At 39.9% G+C, this 14771-nt stretch overlaps 1 protein-coding gene across 2 annotated transcripts in view; it reads right to left on the bottom strand.

Annotated features, from left to right (window-relative positions):
* ATP8A2 (ATPase phospholipid transporting 8A2) overlaps positions 1-14771 on the bottom strand; it is a 673473-nt gene that overhangs the window by 302187 nt on the left and 356515 nt on the right. For both annotated transcript variants that reach the window (XM_063429614.1, XM_063429623.1), the window contains exons 26-27: positions 7607-7790; positions 4943-5053 (exon numbers count right to left, since the gene is read on the bottom strand). In XM_063429614.1, coding sequence (XP_063285684.1) covers positions 4943-5053; positions 7607-7790 — 295 coding nt within the window. The remainder of the gene's footprint in view (positions 1-4942; positions 5054-7606; positions 7791-14771) is intronic.

Raw genomic sequence — 14771 nt, 5'->3', positions numbered from 1 at the left:
AGTATTTTGAATTGACACCTATATGATACAGGTGCACACTAGCCACCCAATGGTTCACTATCGGAAAGCTTTGAATTGGCTGAGATCAACAAAATTGATCTCAGCTGGGGTAAGGAGAGGGATGGGAGGGCAGCTGTGGAAAAACTAGCATGCCACATGATACAAGTAAAACTTACCTTTTAAACCCAAATGGGTGGGGAGGGACACCTAAATAGGTAGTATCACATGTATGCATTAGTGTTCCTTTAAATAATAATAAATGTTAAGCAAAATCAGGAAGAAAATACTCTAGAAGTAACCTGATAAACACAAAATCATTTTCACGATTTTTATATCCCATCAAATAATGAGCTAACCCATACTGACACACAATTTCAGGTAAGAACTGAAAGGAATGCTTGCTGAAGTGCTTCAGGGCTTAATAGTGTGTCCACTTTGTTTTATTTTATAAAACCAAAAAATCATTTGATGAAATGCTTCTATATGTGAAGCACCCGCACGTGCCCTGTTTCCCAAATGCTATCCACAATAAGCAATTAATTGGCTGAGAGATTATTTGAACTGATGATCTTCCGTATTAGAGGATGACTCTTTATTTTTACAGGAGCTGCATGGGCGTCCGCAGGAATTTTTCAGGGGGGGGGGGGGGGCATAATTGTAATGACATCCATGCTTGGCTTCTTTTTGACAGCGTCATGAAGGGGAGGAGCATAGTCATTATCACATAAAGCCGGGGTGAATAGCGTTTTCACAACTATGGTGTCAGGAATTTGTTTGTTTTCCTGACACTATAGTGTTCCTTTAATCAAATTAAACGAACATTCTGGTCACCATAACAACTTCATCTAAATGAAAATGCTATGATGCAAGGAGGCCCCTGGGCGCTCTCTTTCCTTTAAGGGGTGGAACCGCTCTCAAATAGTTTAACCCCAAAGGCTTCCTCCAGCTCCAGATCTCCAGGTCGCTCAGTGGTATTCAGCTTCTGAAACGGAGTGTCAGGAAGTGCAGATTGACGTCAGGCATGGGTGCTACAGATTGGCTAGAGTGGTCAGCTGACACTCTAAGTCAATCGCTAGTTCCCGATTCATAAATTTTTTTACGTTTTCATGAATGGGGAGCTACTGATTGTCTCAGAGTGCCAGCTGAATAGCCAATCAGCGGCACCCCAACCCAGCGGCACTCTGTGTTTCCTGACAGTCAGTAAATAAAAGTGAACACATTAACACTGATATGTTTTTTACCTGGGGAGATGAGAAGGTCCAAAGTTTCCTGCCAGGCCCAGGTACCAAAGCCTGATTCTTTCTGCCCCTTCCAGCTCCTTGCTGCCCCTTCTTTCTCCTTGCTGCCCCTTCCTGCTCCGTGCAGACCATTTCTGCTCCTTGCAGACCCTTTCTGCTCCTTGCTGACCCATCCTGCCCCTTGTAGACCCCTACTGCTCCTTTCTGACCCCTCCTGCTCCTTGCTGCCCCTTCCTGTTCATTTCTGCTCCTTCTACTTAACCCTCCTGCTCCTTGCAAACCTTTCCTTCTTCCTTCTTGCTGCCACTTGCTGCCCCTTCCTATTCCTTGCTGACCCCTCCTGCTCCTTGCAGAACCTTTCTGCTCATTTCTGCTCCTTATACTTTACCTTCCATTCCATTTACCCCATCCCTCACTTACCTGATCTGTAGGCTGCCTCCCATGTCTCACTTACCTGATCTGTAGGCTGCCCCCCCATGTCTCACTTATCTGATCTGTAGGCTGCCCCCCCATGTCTCACTTACCTGATCTGTAGGCTGCCCCCCCCATGTCTCACTTACCTGATCTGTAGGCTGCACCCACCCCTATGTCTCACTTACCTGATCTGTAGGCTGCCCCCCCCCCATGTCTCACTTACCTGATCTGTAGGCTGCCCCCCCTATTTCTCACTTACCTGATCTGTAGGCTGCCCCCCCCTATGTCTCACCTGATCTGTAGGCTGCCTCTGCAGGCTAGGGGTTGCTGGCTGTACTCTGTGATGCTCCCCTGCGGATGCAGTCAGGAGAAAGAAGCAAGGGTAAGCTGTAGCTTCCTTTCCCTGCCTTTCTCCATTCACAGCACCACCTTCTGGTGCCGGTATTGCAGTGTATTCTCACACTGAAACGAAAAATAGCAGCACAAGCTGGAAAATCCTTACCCCCCCCCCCCCCCCATGCGGACGCCCATGGGGAGCTGTAAGCTGCACCGATTTTCAGTTTTATAAATAGATACAATATATTTATAATTAATAAGCTGTTACTTCAAACTGTAGTCAGGAAGCATTATTGAGCCCTGTATTGGGGTGCCTATAGCACATCCCTTCCACACTCCTATGTTGCACGTGTGTTATCAGCTATAAGTACAGGTCAATACGTTCTGGTCAGCCATTCTAGAACATTGGTTTCACAGAGTCTGTTATGATATTCTGCCACAAGACTAGAAAATCTAAAATTGAGAAAATAGGTCTGGCACAAAGAAGCACAGTTAGGTATGCATCAGTTCCAAAAGTGAAAACAATTTAAAATATTGTACGCACATTATAACAAAAAAGGCAGTCAGTTTATTTTGCTACAAGAAATTCAACAAAGTGCTGATCTGATGTTTTCTCTGGAAGCATTGTGCTTCCTGTCCTAAGGACATCTGCTGGGGTAATGTTAATATGATCTCCCAAGGGTCTCTCGAGGCTGGGCTGGGCCTACCTTCTTTTAAGAAAGTAAACCTGGTTTGAAAATAAATAATTTTATAAATATTAAGGCCTCAACTGAATAATTTTCCATAAGCTTTTCAATTGATCCCTATCAGAAAAAACAGTTCAAGTGATTTGAAAAGCGAAAAATATTAAATTGAGGCCTACGTTTCTGTCACAAGTTATCCTGTATGCCTGTAGCTATGCAAAAGTCTCCAAATATCATGCGATAAAAGTTCATTTTTGTAATTACATTAACGTGTTTAAAAATAGAATCAATTATTTTGTGGGCCATTTTCCAATTTAGTATTTTTTAATAAAACTATACAGTTGCCTTTTCACATTTAAATATGTAATGTGTATAGAAGTTTCCATTATCTCCATGCCACAGTGCAGTCTCATATTAGCTTGGTACCCATATCACAATTGCCAGAGAAAGTAATTTCTGTGCATATTATAGAAAGTCATAGTGTATGTGCAGTTGATGACTGGAATGTGAAATACCAGCCAGTTGACATGACATCATTTAGGTTATCTCGGACTATGTTGGGTGTTTTGAAAGGGAGCAGCCATTTTATTTTCATGTTTTGTCAGGCTTTGTAAATAATGCCAGCATTTGTGGTAGTGATGTGAGAAACACCTATAAAATCGTGGTGGTGATGTAAGATACCTCAGTGGAGAAAAAGGAGGTAAATTAGCACTGCGTACATGCATGTTAGTTGACATACAGTCCAGACCAACGCATGGAGCTTAACTGTTCTTAACTGGGCAAACAACTCTGGTGTCCCGAGGAGCATAACAACACAGGGAGAAATCTGGCAACAGTGGAACAAAAGTCTTAAATCTGGACTGTCTCATCTCATACTTGGAAGATGAAAAGGGAGTGCAATATATAGCAAGGTTTTGCCACGCTTACCCAAAAGGATAGTCCAAGCTCCAAATACAACATGCAAAAAGGGCTTATAGGCCTCTTTTTAGAGTTCTTATTTCAACCATCTTCAGGTATTGTTCCTAAAACGTGGTACCTGTGGCCTGCTAATTTGGAAGGTCCACAGGATCAGTTTCATCCACCTCAGTGACTCGCTCAGTCAGTCAGTGACACCAAAATATGGATGAAATTGATATGGATAGTGCAAAAGTGGGACTTCCACATAAGCAATTACAGTGACGGGTAATTCAGGCTACAAGTGTGCCCTCTGTCTTGTCAAACCATACACCAAGGAACCATCGCATGTAGTGGATATGATTCTTAAAGTGAGCCTCTAACACATCTCTCCTGAGACAAAGAAGCACCTCGGAAAGCTGTGTATACCAATTAAAATACCATCTAAAGCCGTGTGACAGATATATGTTTAAAAATAGTTCTCTTTCCCTGTCTTTATCTATATGTGTGTATGTGTGTGTGCATGTGCATATTTGTCTGTCTGAGTATGAGGATTTTAAGATAAAATGAACAAAATGTCAACATTTTAGCTTTAATCTTCCCATTTCAGCTTTTTCTTACTAATGTTATGTCCAAATGTAAAGATTCATTTCTTAATCGCCCTTCTCCACTAAAACATTGGCAGCAGCCCACAAAAACACTGTAACTGACCAACAAAGGGAGACTCCTGGATTTGGTGTTCCCTCCGCAATATGTGAGGGATTTCTCATACAGTGTTGTTGGCAGTGTTAGCATGCCCTCACGGATCAAGAAGGAGCTATCCTGGCTGACCCCCTGACCAGTTCAGAAAGGGGGAAGATCACAAGTATCATATCTTCAGTGATATAGATATCAAAGCAGGAGGCTCTCACAGGCTGTATTTGGTAGCTGTGAGTTCCAGCATGGGATTTATACACAGATTTACCTTGTGTGCAGGATTGAAAGCATAGCTGTGGAGCTTTATAGCAGCCAAAATCGAGCTACGGAAACTCGTGTTTGAAGTTGAAATATAAAGAGCTGGGAAGGTCTCTTGCAAGTGCTTAAAGGCTTGGAACATGTGCGTCTTCAATATTATGGCAGCTGTCTATTTGCACTTAATGGATTTTGTGCTTGGTGCATATCGTTTAAGAGTGTCTGTGAATAGAGTAAGATGAGCCATGTATAGAGGCGGCTGTGCGAATGATGTTAGCAAAACTCACCACTTGATAAATGCCTGTGTCAGTTTTGTCTGTTGTATTTGGCTGAAGCAAAGGCCAGACAACGGATATCCCATGAAACTTTGCAAACTGTACTGACATTCTGGCTGGCAAGAGGGCTCTGCATTCTCATTAATCTTACCTCAATGATGTACAGGACCACGTTCTTGTAGAAACAATACAGGATGCATTTGGTCACCCGGTTGTAGCTCCAAGCTCCGTGGACGAGTAAAAGCTTTTCCAAATAGGAAAACTAAAACAATGGGAGAAGATTATTTTTACTCAGATATTCAAAGTCAGAAAAATATACTTTTTTAGGTTGATAAAAAAAATTAAATAAACTAGGACATAAACATCATTTCGTGCAGCATGTATTCTTCATGAGGCAAAACAGAATCTTCCAAGACAGCTGCATTTTTTTGGGATGGGTGGAGGGGACTGAGGGGCGCTCCCTTAAAAATATACTATCATAGTCAACGTTCTCTGTTTTTCAGATTTCAAATCCACATTATTAAATTACCTGGTTTTCAGTACCGGTTGTGTTGTCAATTCAAGGGTTAAGAAAGAACCAATGTTTAAGCTTTACTTCGGTGTTACAAATTTCTCCAAAAGCACCAAGTGTTTTTATTATTATGGTGTGATTAATCTCCATTATAATCATATTGGTGTGATCCATCATACCATATGATATGGTGTGATTGATCTCCATTATATATAATATGTACTACAAGTCATAAAGCAATAAAAAAAATTTGAAAAAAAAAAAACTGGTAAGCATGCACACCAAACTTAACATGCCCTCTTTCTAGGTAATGATGCGTCCTGAATCATTAAGATAATTTCTTTGGTGCATTTCCAGAAATGGAGCAATCACAATGGAACTTAATGAAACGTTAGTCTTGATTGAAGAACTTTACCCCAGCTTTGCACTTTGTACACAGCAGCATTTGCTTAAAAAAGGGCCACTAAAGTCACCCAGACAAGTTCATGTCAATGAAGTGGTCTAAGTGCAGTGGTCCTGTATGTTTAACCTTCAAAGTAGATTATTGCCATTTGCAGAATCATGCCTCTAGTGGCTGCCATACTGAAATCTGCCAGAGGCACTTCATACTTTCCTATGAAAAGCATTGGATGCGTGTGCAGCACACACCGCGCATGAACATCTGATCTCCAATGATCTTCTTTGAGGATCATTGGATTACCATCATCGAAGGAAGCCATGCCTCCTCGATGACGTTACAGGAGGACGAGAGGTAAATAAAAACATTTATTTTATACGGCATACGGGGGGAATCCCTAAACTAGTTAGGGACACTATAGTGTTAGGAATACAGGTTTACATTACTAACATTATTGTGTTTACCTTCACATGAGAATTAAATGAGCGTGTCTAAGGCATGCACTGAAATCTACAAGATACTTTCTGTTTATTGCATCTGCCTTTGTATAACCCACATCACTGACGGATTGTCATATTTTAATGATGCCTCGATTGTAGGCAGGGAGGGATTACTGCTGATAAAGACAAATAGCCGATAATTTACAACACACATTGCTTCACTAAGATGCAGATTTGACCACATGTGGAAAGAATGTGCAGGCAATTCCAAATACAATGTCACTGAGGTTAAGAGATTGGTTTATAAATCAATTGATAAAGCTACGTTTAATGCACACAAATAAAGTTTCCTCCACACTGAATGTCATGCATTACAAGGGAATGAATTGCTCACCAAAGAGACATTATAGAATAAAATCTGAAAGCATGCATCTATCACCTTCTCAGAGCTAATAGTACTGAGTAAGAAATATTTCTAGGTAACCGTAACTGCTAACAATTTATAATAAAAAGTATGTTATTTTTGGCAAAATGTGTGTTTTTGATGTAAAAAAAAAATACAATAGAATCTGTATTTATAAATAACTAGTGGAATCTTGCAAATTGTACATTTTTAAACAAGAAGAAAAATATATATATTTTTTCCAGTTCAAATCTTGCATACATTTAACCTTTAATTAAATACAATTCACTAGCATAGTTATTCATTTTAAGTGAATTCTAATTAAAAATATATTTCGCAATTCTCCAAGTTTGAAATTCAGACAATTCACACTTTAATGAACAACCCTGAGTGCGTTTATGTACCGAGCAATTAAAAATGTATTTTCAAGAGAATGAAACCCAAAAGCACACATCAAAAAAGGGCTATACATTTTATTTATTGGGTTCCAAACACCATAACCACTACATCACATTGTAATTGTTATGGTGCCAGGAGTTAACTATTTGACTTTTTATCTGGGGTCCACTGGGTGCAATCCCACTTCCATTATTAATGCCGGAGAGCCAGAAGTTCTCAAGAAGAAATTTCCATTAGCTCTCAACTGATACCTCTCAGCCAAGTCCTGCAGGGCTTAGCTCAGGATAACTCACAGAAGTTCCTGCTTAGGAACTCCTGGCCTTCCGGCATTAGTAGTAGAAAGGGAGGACCCTAGGTAAGAAGTCAAACCATTCACCATTAGAAGTTATGGTGCGTGGAATTTTTTTTCCAAGACCCTATTGTGCTGAGAAGTTCTACCTTACTAAACAAATTTTAGGATCCCTTAGATGACTTTAGGCAATGTAACCCATAAAATCAGTTTAGAAAAAAAAAAAGGAAAAGAAGATCTTTATGCTCAGTGTTAGTTTGTGATAGTGGGGTCACAGAAGAGTTCCATACAATATGTGGATGATTTAAGACTACCTCGAGGTACCATGTAGCCGATACATCTGTCAGCAACCCAGGACAGCTGCTATTTTCCTGACCTGTGCTATGGAGTAATCTGAGGAGTTGGTGGCTTGCATGCCCTCATTCCCACTGATCCCAACACCAACGTGTGCGGTCTGTATCATTCCGACATCATTGGCACCATCTCCGATAGCCAGCGTGATGGCATTCACGTGTTTCTTTACCATGTCTACAATTTCAGATTTCTGCAGCGGAGACACTCTGAAAAAGCAGAAGACAAAATGTCAGTCAGCTACTGTGAACGTACAAATTATCCACGTCTTTCCAAAATGACAGCTGTAAACCACATTTAGATCTATCCCTTGGAAACCTGCTTCAGCTAAATACATAATATATATTGCAGATGTCAAACAATATGTTTAAAAATCTGCTGTACGAAATGATTGTTATGTGAGGTTTTCGTAGCTTTCACTCTCTCGTAATGAGCATTTCATATTCCAGTTTATAACTCAAGTGACATCCAAAACTAACTGGAGCCTCATAGAAAGCAATATGAGATATCATCTGGTTCAGGATTCCTACCAAGCTGAAGCTTGATTGTTTACCTACAGAACATCAGATGAGAAGGTGCATTTTTAAACTACTGTCCATATTTTTCAAAGTGTGTTATGCATGCGTAAATGGCACATTTCTTCTCGATAGCAAATATGAACACGTTTTTTAAAATGTCTTCATTTTATGAATCCTTCTCTACTGCTATTTCTCTAAACATGATGATTATACATTATGAGACAGTAGTCAGTATTTCACACAAAGCAAGTGTACTTTAGTTGTAAAAATCCCATAACATACTTTTTGGAAGCACCGAAACTTTGCAGATACACAGGAAACATTCTGCTAGTAAATTGTTGTCTTCTGCATGCCACTAGTGGTCATTTTTGGTACTGCAACCCAGGCGCTAATTCAAGCTAAATTTTAACAGTAGATACACTGACACCCTGTTACATATTCCTGGCTTTTGTAAAAGGTATACAGACAAATCAAATAGCGTAATGAAGGTTACAACTTACAGGGGTATAGATAGAAGTTCTATGAATAATGACACGTTCGAAAACAGAGAAAGGTTAGGACTGCGTGCTTTAACTCATATGCTCCCAGTACAAAAGGTGCTTAGTTATGTTAAATATATATATAGTATAACATGGCTAGGCCAGAAGGATATATTTAGCTTCAGATAGTTTTTTAAATTACAAGTTTCAATCTAGGGTCCAATTGTTTTTATTACCTAACGCAATTTTACTAATTTGATTGACCTCGGGAGAGAAAATGTTGGATTGACCATGCTGGGAATAAAAATTAACCTTTAGATAGTGTAACAGGAGCACTAGCTATTGAACTATCAGCTGTAATAGATTGCATTGCACCAAATTAGGAAGAACGTTAAACTGTAACACTATAATTACATAAATTAATATTAATTGAGGTGAAATACACAGCGATTTCAGCTTTCGGGTTCTACAATCTGTTGTTACAATATTGTATCGTGTTGTATTTAAAAGAGGAATTCTCTTCAAATTATAAGATAAAGCACTGGTCTGATTAAAAGGCTTTTGCAAATTGCTTCTCATTTGAAATAGTTACAATGTTTACCAACTTCATCAGTGCTGAATGAATGTAAATGAATTTGCAGCGATTACAGTAATCGCAAACAGCCACACACTGATTAATAGCATGCCTTTTGAATTTATTTAAGTCAAAGGTCTATTTTTTTAATAGTTGTTTAATGCTGATCAGCATAGTTCTCATTATAATCAAAACACAGGATAGGAGAGATCTGGAATCAGGAGACTCTCATTCCACATTCCCACCGCGCGGTGTGTAGACACAGAAAGCCCATGTGTCTCCATGTCACAGCATTGCGTGTGAATGGATCTGACTCTTGCACGATTGGTGGATGGTTAAACCTGGCATACAGACACAGAGCATGTATATATATATAACGGCTGAGCGTACAGAATCCATGTCTGCTCACTGTTACTATAGAACAGGGGTGCCCAAAAGTTAGATCCCCAGATGTTTTAAAACTACAGCTTCCATGATGCGCTGTCATTCTAAAGCATTGTAAAGGTGTGCAAAGCATCATGGGGGTTGTAGTTCTAACATCTGGGGAGTTACCTTTTGGCCAACCCTGCTATAGAATATGCTAACCGTTAGCGTGATTTGCTCTTCCTTTAGAAGCAGGTACAATGTAGAGGACAGGTTTTGTTTAAGACTTTCTAAGGGACATGTGATTATGGAATTTGTGTTTGTCAGTGTATTTTGATCCATTATTCTGTTTCAGGGTCGAAAAAAAATACATACTGGTGTGTCAGTATTATAGAGTGATAAGTGAAACCAGAAACAAAAACAGATAAAAATGTCAAATGTCAGTATTAGTGACACAGTAACTATTTAGGCAGCGAGTCTTTTCAAGGACAGGTTCAGTAACGGTATTTAGAAAATAGCTCGGTTATTCACTAAGTGAGAATTGAAGGTAAATTTAATGTGATTTTCAAATTTAAGGTCAAAATATCTGAAATGGAACCCTTTTCTAAGTCTGTTATGCTTTCAGTTCAGTTACTCGGACCTTAAAGGGACGCTATAGTCACCAGAACATCTACAGATTATTGTCAGTCCCTGCACCCTTTTTAATGTAACACTGTCTTTTCAGAGACTGTGCATCGAGATACTGAACTCTCCTAACAGAGATGCATCGATTCAATTGATTTCTAACCCAACAGTGGTTTTAGAACTACTGTGTCAGGAATACACGTTTGTGTTCCTGACACTATAGGGCCCCTTTAAATTTAAAATTGACTTTGAATTATGAACACTGTAGTAAAAAAAAAAAAAAAAAGCTAAGCTCAGGACACAGAATATCAATTAACAAAAGAAAAATTGGGAACTATTTGCAAGAGCACTGGCTATATTTATATGTATAAACATTGTATCATTGGATGGTGGTCTCAGTTGGGTCTGCATCGTATAGGTTCATCATCATCGTTTGGTCCCACTCAGATAACATTACTGGACCAAATCTAACTACAATATAAATAAATGCTATACTTCTGCAGTTTATCATTCTACTCTTCCAAGTAAATTGACTTCAGTTTGTGAGAAACATAACTGATTATTTCTCAATGTTATTTTTTTCTTCTTTTTTCTTAAGTAGCATATTGTGTCTGTAGTGACTGTCTTTAAGGCATTTATGAACGTAACAAAAGTGGTTTCCATGTGTGTTATCCATAAACGCTATGATAATATATCTAATTGGTACCCAAAGGCTATAAAACAAAAAGACCTGTTTGCAACACGTTTCTTAAACAATGACAATAAAAAGAACAAATAAATAAAGCAGTTTGCTCCCATAAGACCTACTTATATAAAATCCTTCTATACATCAGCCAAAGAAACCAATGCTTTTCTACTCATGTAACTTTCCCAGAATTCTGAATGTAAAGGATTTTCATTGTTTTCCTCACCGTTAGAATGTACCTTGCCCAGTGCAGAGGAACACTTGATAAGATAAGACAATAAGAGAAGGGGGTGCTTGATACGGAAATAATGATAAAGGATGGGGGTCATTAAAGGGAGAGAAAAGGACACTGATGGAGAAGGGGGGAATTAAAGGGGGAGACAAGGAAACAGAAGGAGGGCATTAAAGGGAGAGACGAAGGTACTTGTTAGGAACAGAAAGGGGGGCATTGTAGGGAGAGCTGGGGATACCTGTTAGAAATAGAAAGGGATACGAAATGAGCACAAAAAGGGGATGCTAGATAGAGAAGAAGGGGGCATTGATAGTAAAGGAAGTCAGATTAAGATGGAGGACAATTCAGAGGGAGTGAGGGGGACATAGGGATACAAAAAATTAGATGGAGGGAAGGGTGACACGAATGAGGAAAGAAAATGGCATAGGGAGAGGCAGCATGGATGAGGATAGGAATGGAATGGCGAGAGTAAATGGATATGAATGGCTACAAGATGACAGTGATGTAAGCGAAGTAGAACAATAAAAGAGGGGATGGAATGTGTCTTCAGAAGTGATAAAAGTGGCATGGATAGAGAAAGGTATATACCCCCTGTATTCTCCCATACATAAAATGTTTGCATTCACACATTAACACTTTACTTGAACACACCCTCGCATTCACACACAGACTTTTCACACAAATACACCTTTGAATTCATATACACTCCTGAAAAAATAAATACACCTACATTCAACATATACTGTACACCCCAGAAGACAGACTAAAAAGGCAAACAATTACACTCCTGCATTCACACGCATTGACACGCTAAAGCTGTTCTTATATTTATAAAAGACTCAAAAGCTCAGGCTTGAAATTTAGGGCCCCGCTAATTATAATTAACTTCTTGTTTGCCTGCCTATAATTGGAGCTTATTGGAACACAATCTCAGTAAGTCATCCAGGCAGTCTGTTAATGAACGGTACTTTAATGAGCATCTATGAACATTTTTACAGTTGAACTAGCATAGGTAATGGAATGTGGTTACAGTCTCTGGAATACATCAGTAATTAAACATGTTTCAATAATAACTTTCCAATTACTAAGCATGTGCAAGAAATGAATAATATTAATCATCATATCAGTTTATATGTCAATGAAGCTGAAGACATCCAGTACAGAGACATTTATTTCAGAACACTAATTTCTATGTAAATGAGCACTCCCATTCTAATTACAGACTATGGGGGAATTTCTCTCTAGATAATGTCCCTGCTAAAGGATCTAAAAGAAATTAATGAACAGGGCTAAATTTACATTTCACCATGAAAGTATGCTTTATTATTACATTTAACAGTCTGGGAATGTGAAGTGGGGAATAATGTGACACAAACTAAAGCTTTCCTTTAGAATCAAAATGGTTAAAAGTTGATCTAAAAAGTAACTGTTAAAACATAAATTTCAGGGGCCTGACCTTGACAGGGAGCGGACGCCATTTCAACTCGCTCCATACTATTCTCAATTTCTCCCACTTAAGCTTGTTTTTTGGGTTTCCTCATCAAGCATTCTAGACCTGCCTTTTCACTCACGAAGGTTGCCGCAACGATACATGCCGTTTTTACACATGTCAAAGTAAAAACGGCAAAAACACAGACCTGGGGCGCACTACCCACCCCTGGGCCTCGATTTGGCGACTGTACTCGACGGATTGATTCCTGCTGGAGTTCTGGAGCCAGGATCTGCACGCAGCACACCACAGCCGACGCTCCAATACGACATGGGAGAGAAGAATTAGCGTCTCCAACCTGAAATGCTATCAGAATCAAGGGATATCGGAGACATGCTCCAGCGACAGACTCGGCCCTAAATGGCAGCGCCTGAGGGCCATGCTACCTCAGAGGCCCGGCTGGATCACTCGTCAACCGGCCCCACTGCAGCAGAACCCAAGACAAGAGCCCATTATTCCGGACACTCACGGAAGATCTAAACCTGTCACCAAGCAGGACTTTCATAATCTTGTGGCAGAAATCAAGAATCTATTGGCCACTGATGTGGCGATTATTAAAGCAGACACGCAAACCATTGCCGACAGGATATTGTGGGCCTAAACAAGGACTGAATGGAATACAAGACTCTGTGCAACAGTTGCAGGCCTCTCAACTGGCCTTATCAATCTACTATGCAGCGCTTGACGATTGGTCGCGCCATAACCATCTTAAGATCAGGGGCATATAGCCGATAGCCTGATAACGTACCTAATTATTATTATTATTATGCCATTTAAATAGCGCCATGAAATTCCGCAGCGCTTTACAATGGGATTGATATTGATGATACCTTATGACATTGACGATCGTGTATACTGCCCTACTCACTCTACAGGCTGCTCCCTAATGAGCAGTAAAACCTTTATACATAAAATAGTTTATGTTTGCTAAACATGCTTATGCGATTGTCACTGTGATCTTGTCTTGTTATGCACCATTCAATATCTCTGTTTTACTCTTGTAATTGTATTCTAACCAAACATTGACGTAAAACATTGATATTAAAAATAGATGGTCAAAAACAAAAAAAGAAACATACATTTAAAAAATGGCGAAACCTTTAATTGTTATGGTGAGTTCCAAATAAAGGGATCCAATGCTGCTTAAGCATCTCCATTCTTTTTTCATTCCATGTATGGGGAAGTAATGATGTTGTGAATAAGAATATCCTGTCTTAAAACATCCCATGTGTGGGGAGATGGTGATGTAGGAAGACCCAAGTCGAGGAAGGCACCCAGACAACCCCATGCTGCTTCTACCAAAACATCCACAGTTAGGAATAAAATCTAGGAACAAGCGAGAGGATGAGGGATTTCAGATAGCCAATGCTCTTCCTCCCATTCATTCCCTTGTCTTTTAGATAGGTGATTGCAAACAGATTTATTTTTACCCACAAAATAAATAAATAAATTAAACAAGCGCAATGATTGGACTGACTCAAGCCACAAGTTGCAGACTAGATCCTAATTAGTACATGGACACAACACAATACTTCTGATGAGGCAAAAAAGGCACTATAGAACTTGTAACTGTAGTCAGGGTACCAAAAATAGAACATTAGTTAAAGGCTGCAGGATCCATGAAAAGGCAATGAACACAGGGCCATATTAACATAGGGGCTGATGGAGCTGCAGCTCCAGGCTCAGGCCCATGGAATAGGCCCACTTAAAAAAAGAAATGATTTTTTTACTTTTTTTGTTTTGTTTTTACACACTACTCTTGGGTTTGCCACCTGACTGGTATTTTACCAGCACAGCCGGTATTTGAGGCTGCCTGGCCGTGCCGGTATTGCAGTAATACAAATGCAGATATGTTTCTCAGTATAAACGGAGATTACTCTGCAATACCAGCACAAGCCAGTAGGGGTCACTGTGTTTGGAGAGAGGCAGGGATAGAAAGTAGCAGCAAATCCCTCCCTGCCTCTCCGTACTCACTGATCCGCGGGGGAGCAGCTACACAGCACAGAGAGACAGCAGCTCCCAACCTACAGAGACAGACTACAGCTCAGGGAAGTGAAGAATGGGGGGGGGAGGCAGCAGAGAAACATGGGGATACTGAGACACTAGGGGACACATGGGGACACTGAGACAGTAGGGGACACTGTAAAACATGGGGATGCTGAGAGACATGGGGACGCTGTGAGACATAGGGACATTGGAAGACACATTGGGACACGGAGACACTAG

The sequence above is a fragment of the Pelobates fuscus genome, chromosome 1, assembly GCF_036172605.1.
Source record: "Pelobates fuscus isolate aPelFus1 chromosome 1, aPelFus1.pri, whole genome shotgun sequence".
In the NCBI taxonomy this organism is placed as follows: Eukaryota; Metazoa; Chordata; class Amphibia; order Anura; family Pelobatidae; genus Pelobates; species Pelobates fuscus.
The sequence above is the reverse complement of the archived record's forward strand: the minus strand, read 5'-3'. Positions and strand labels throughout refer to the sequence as shown.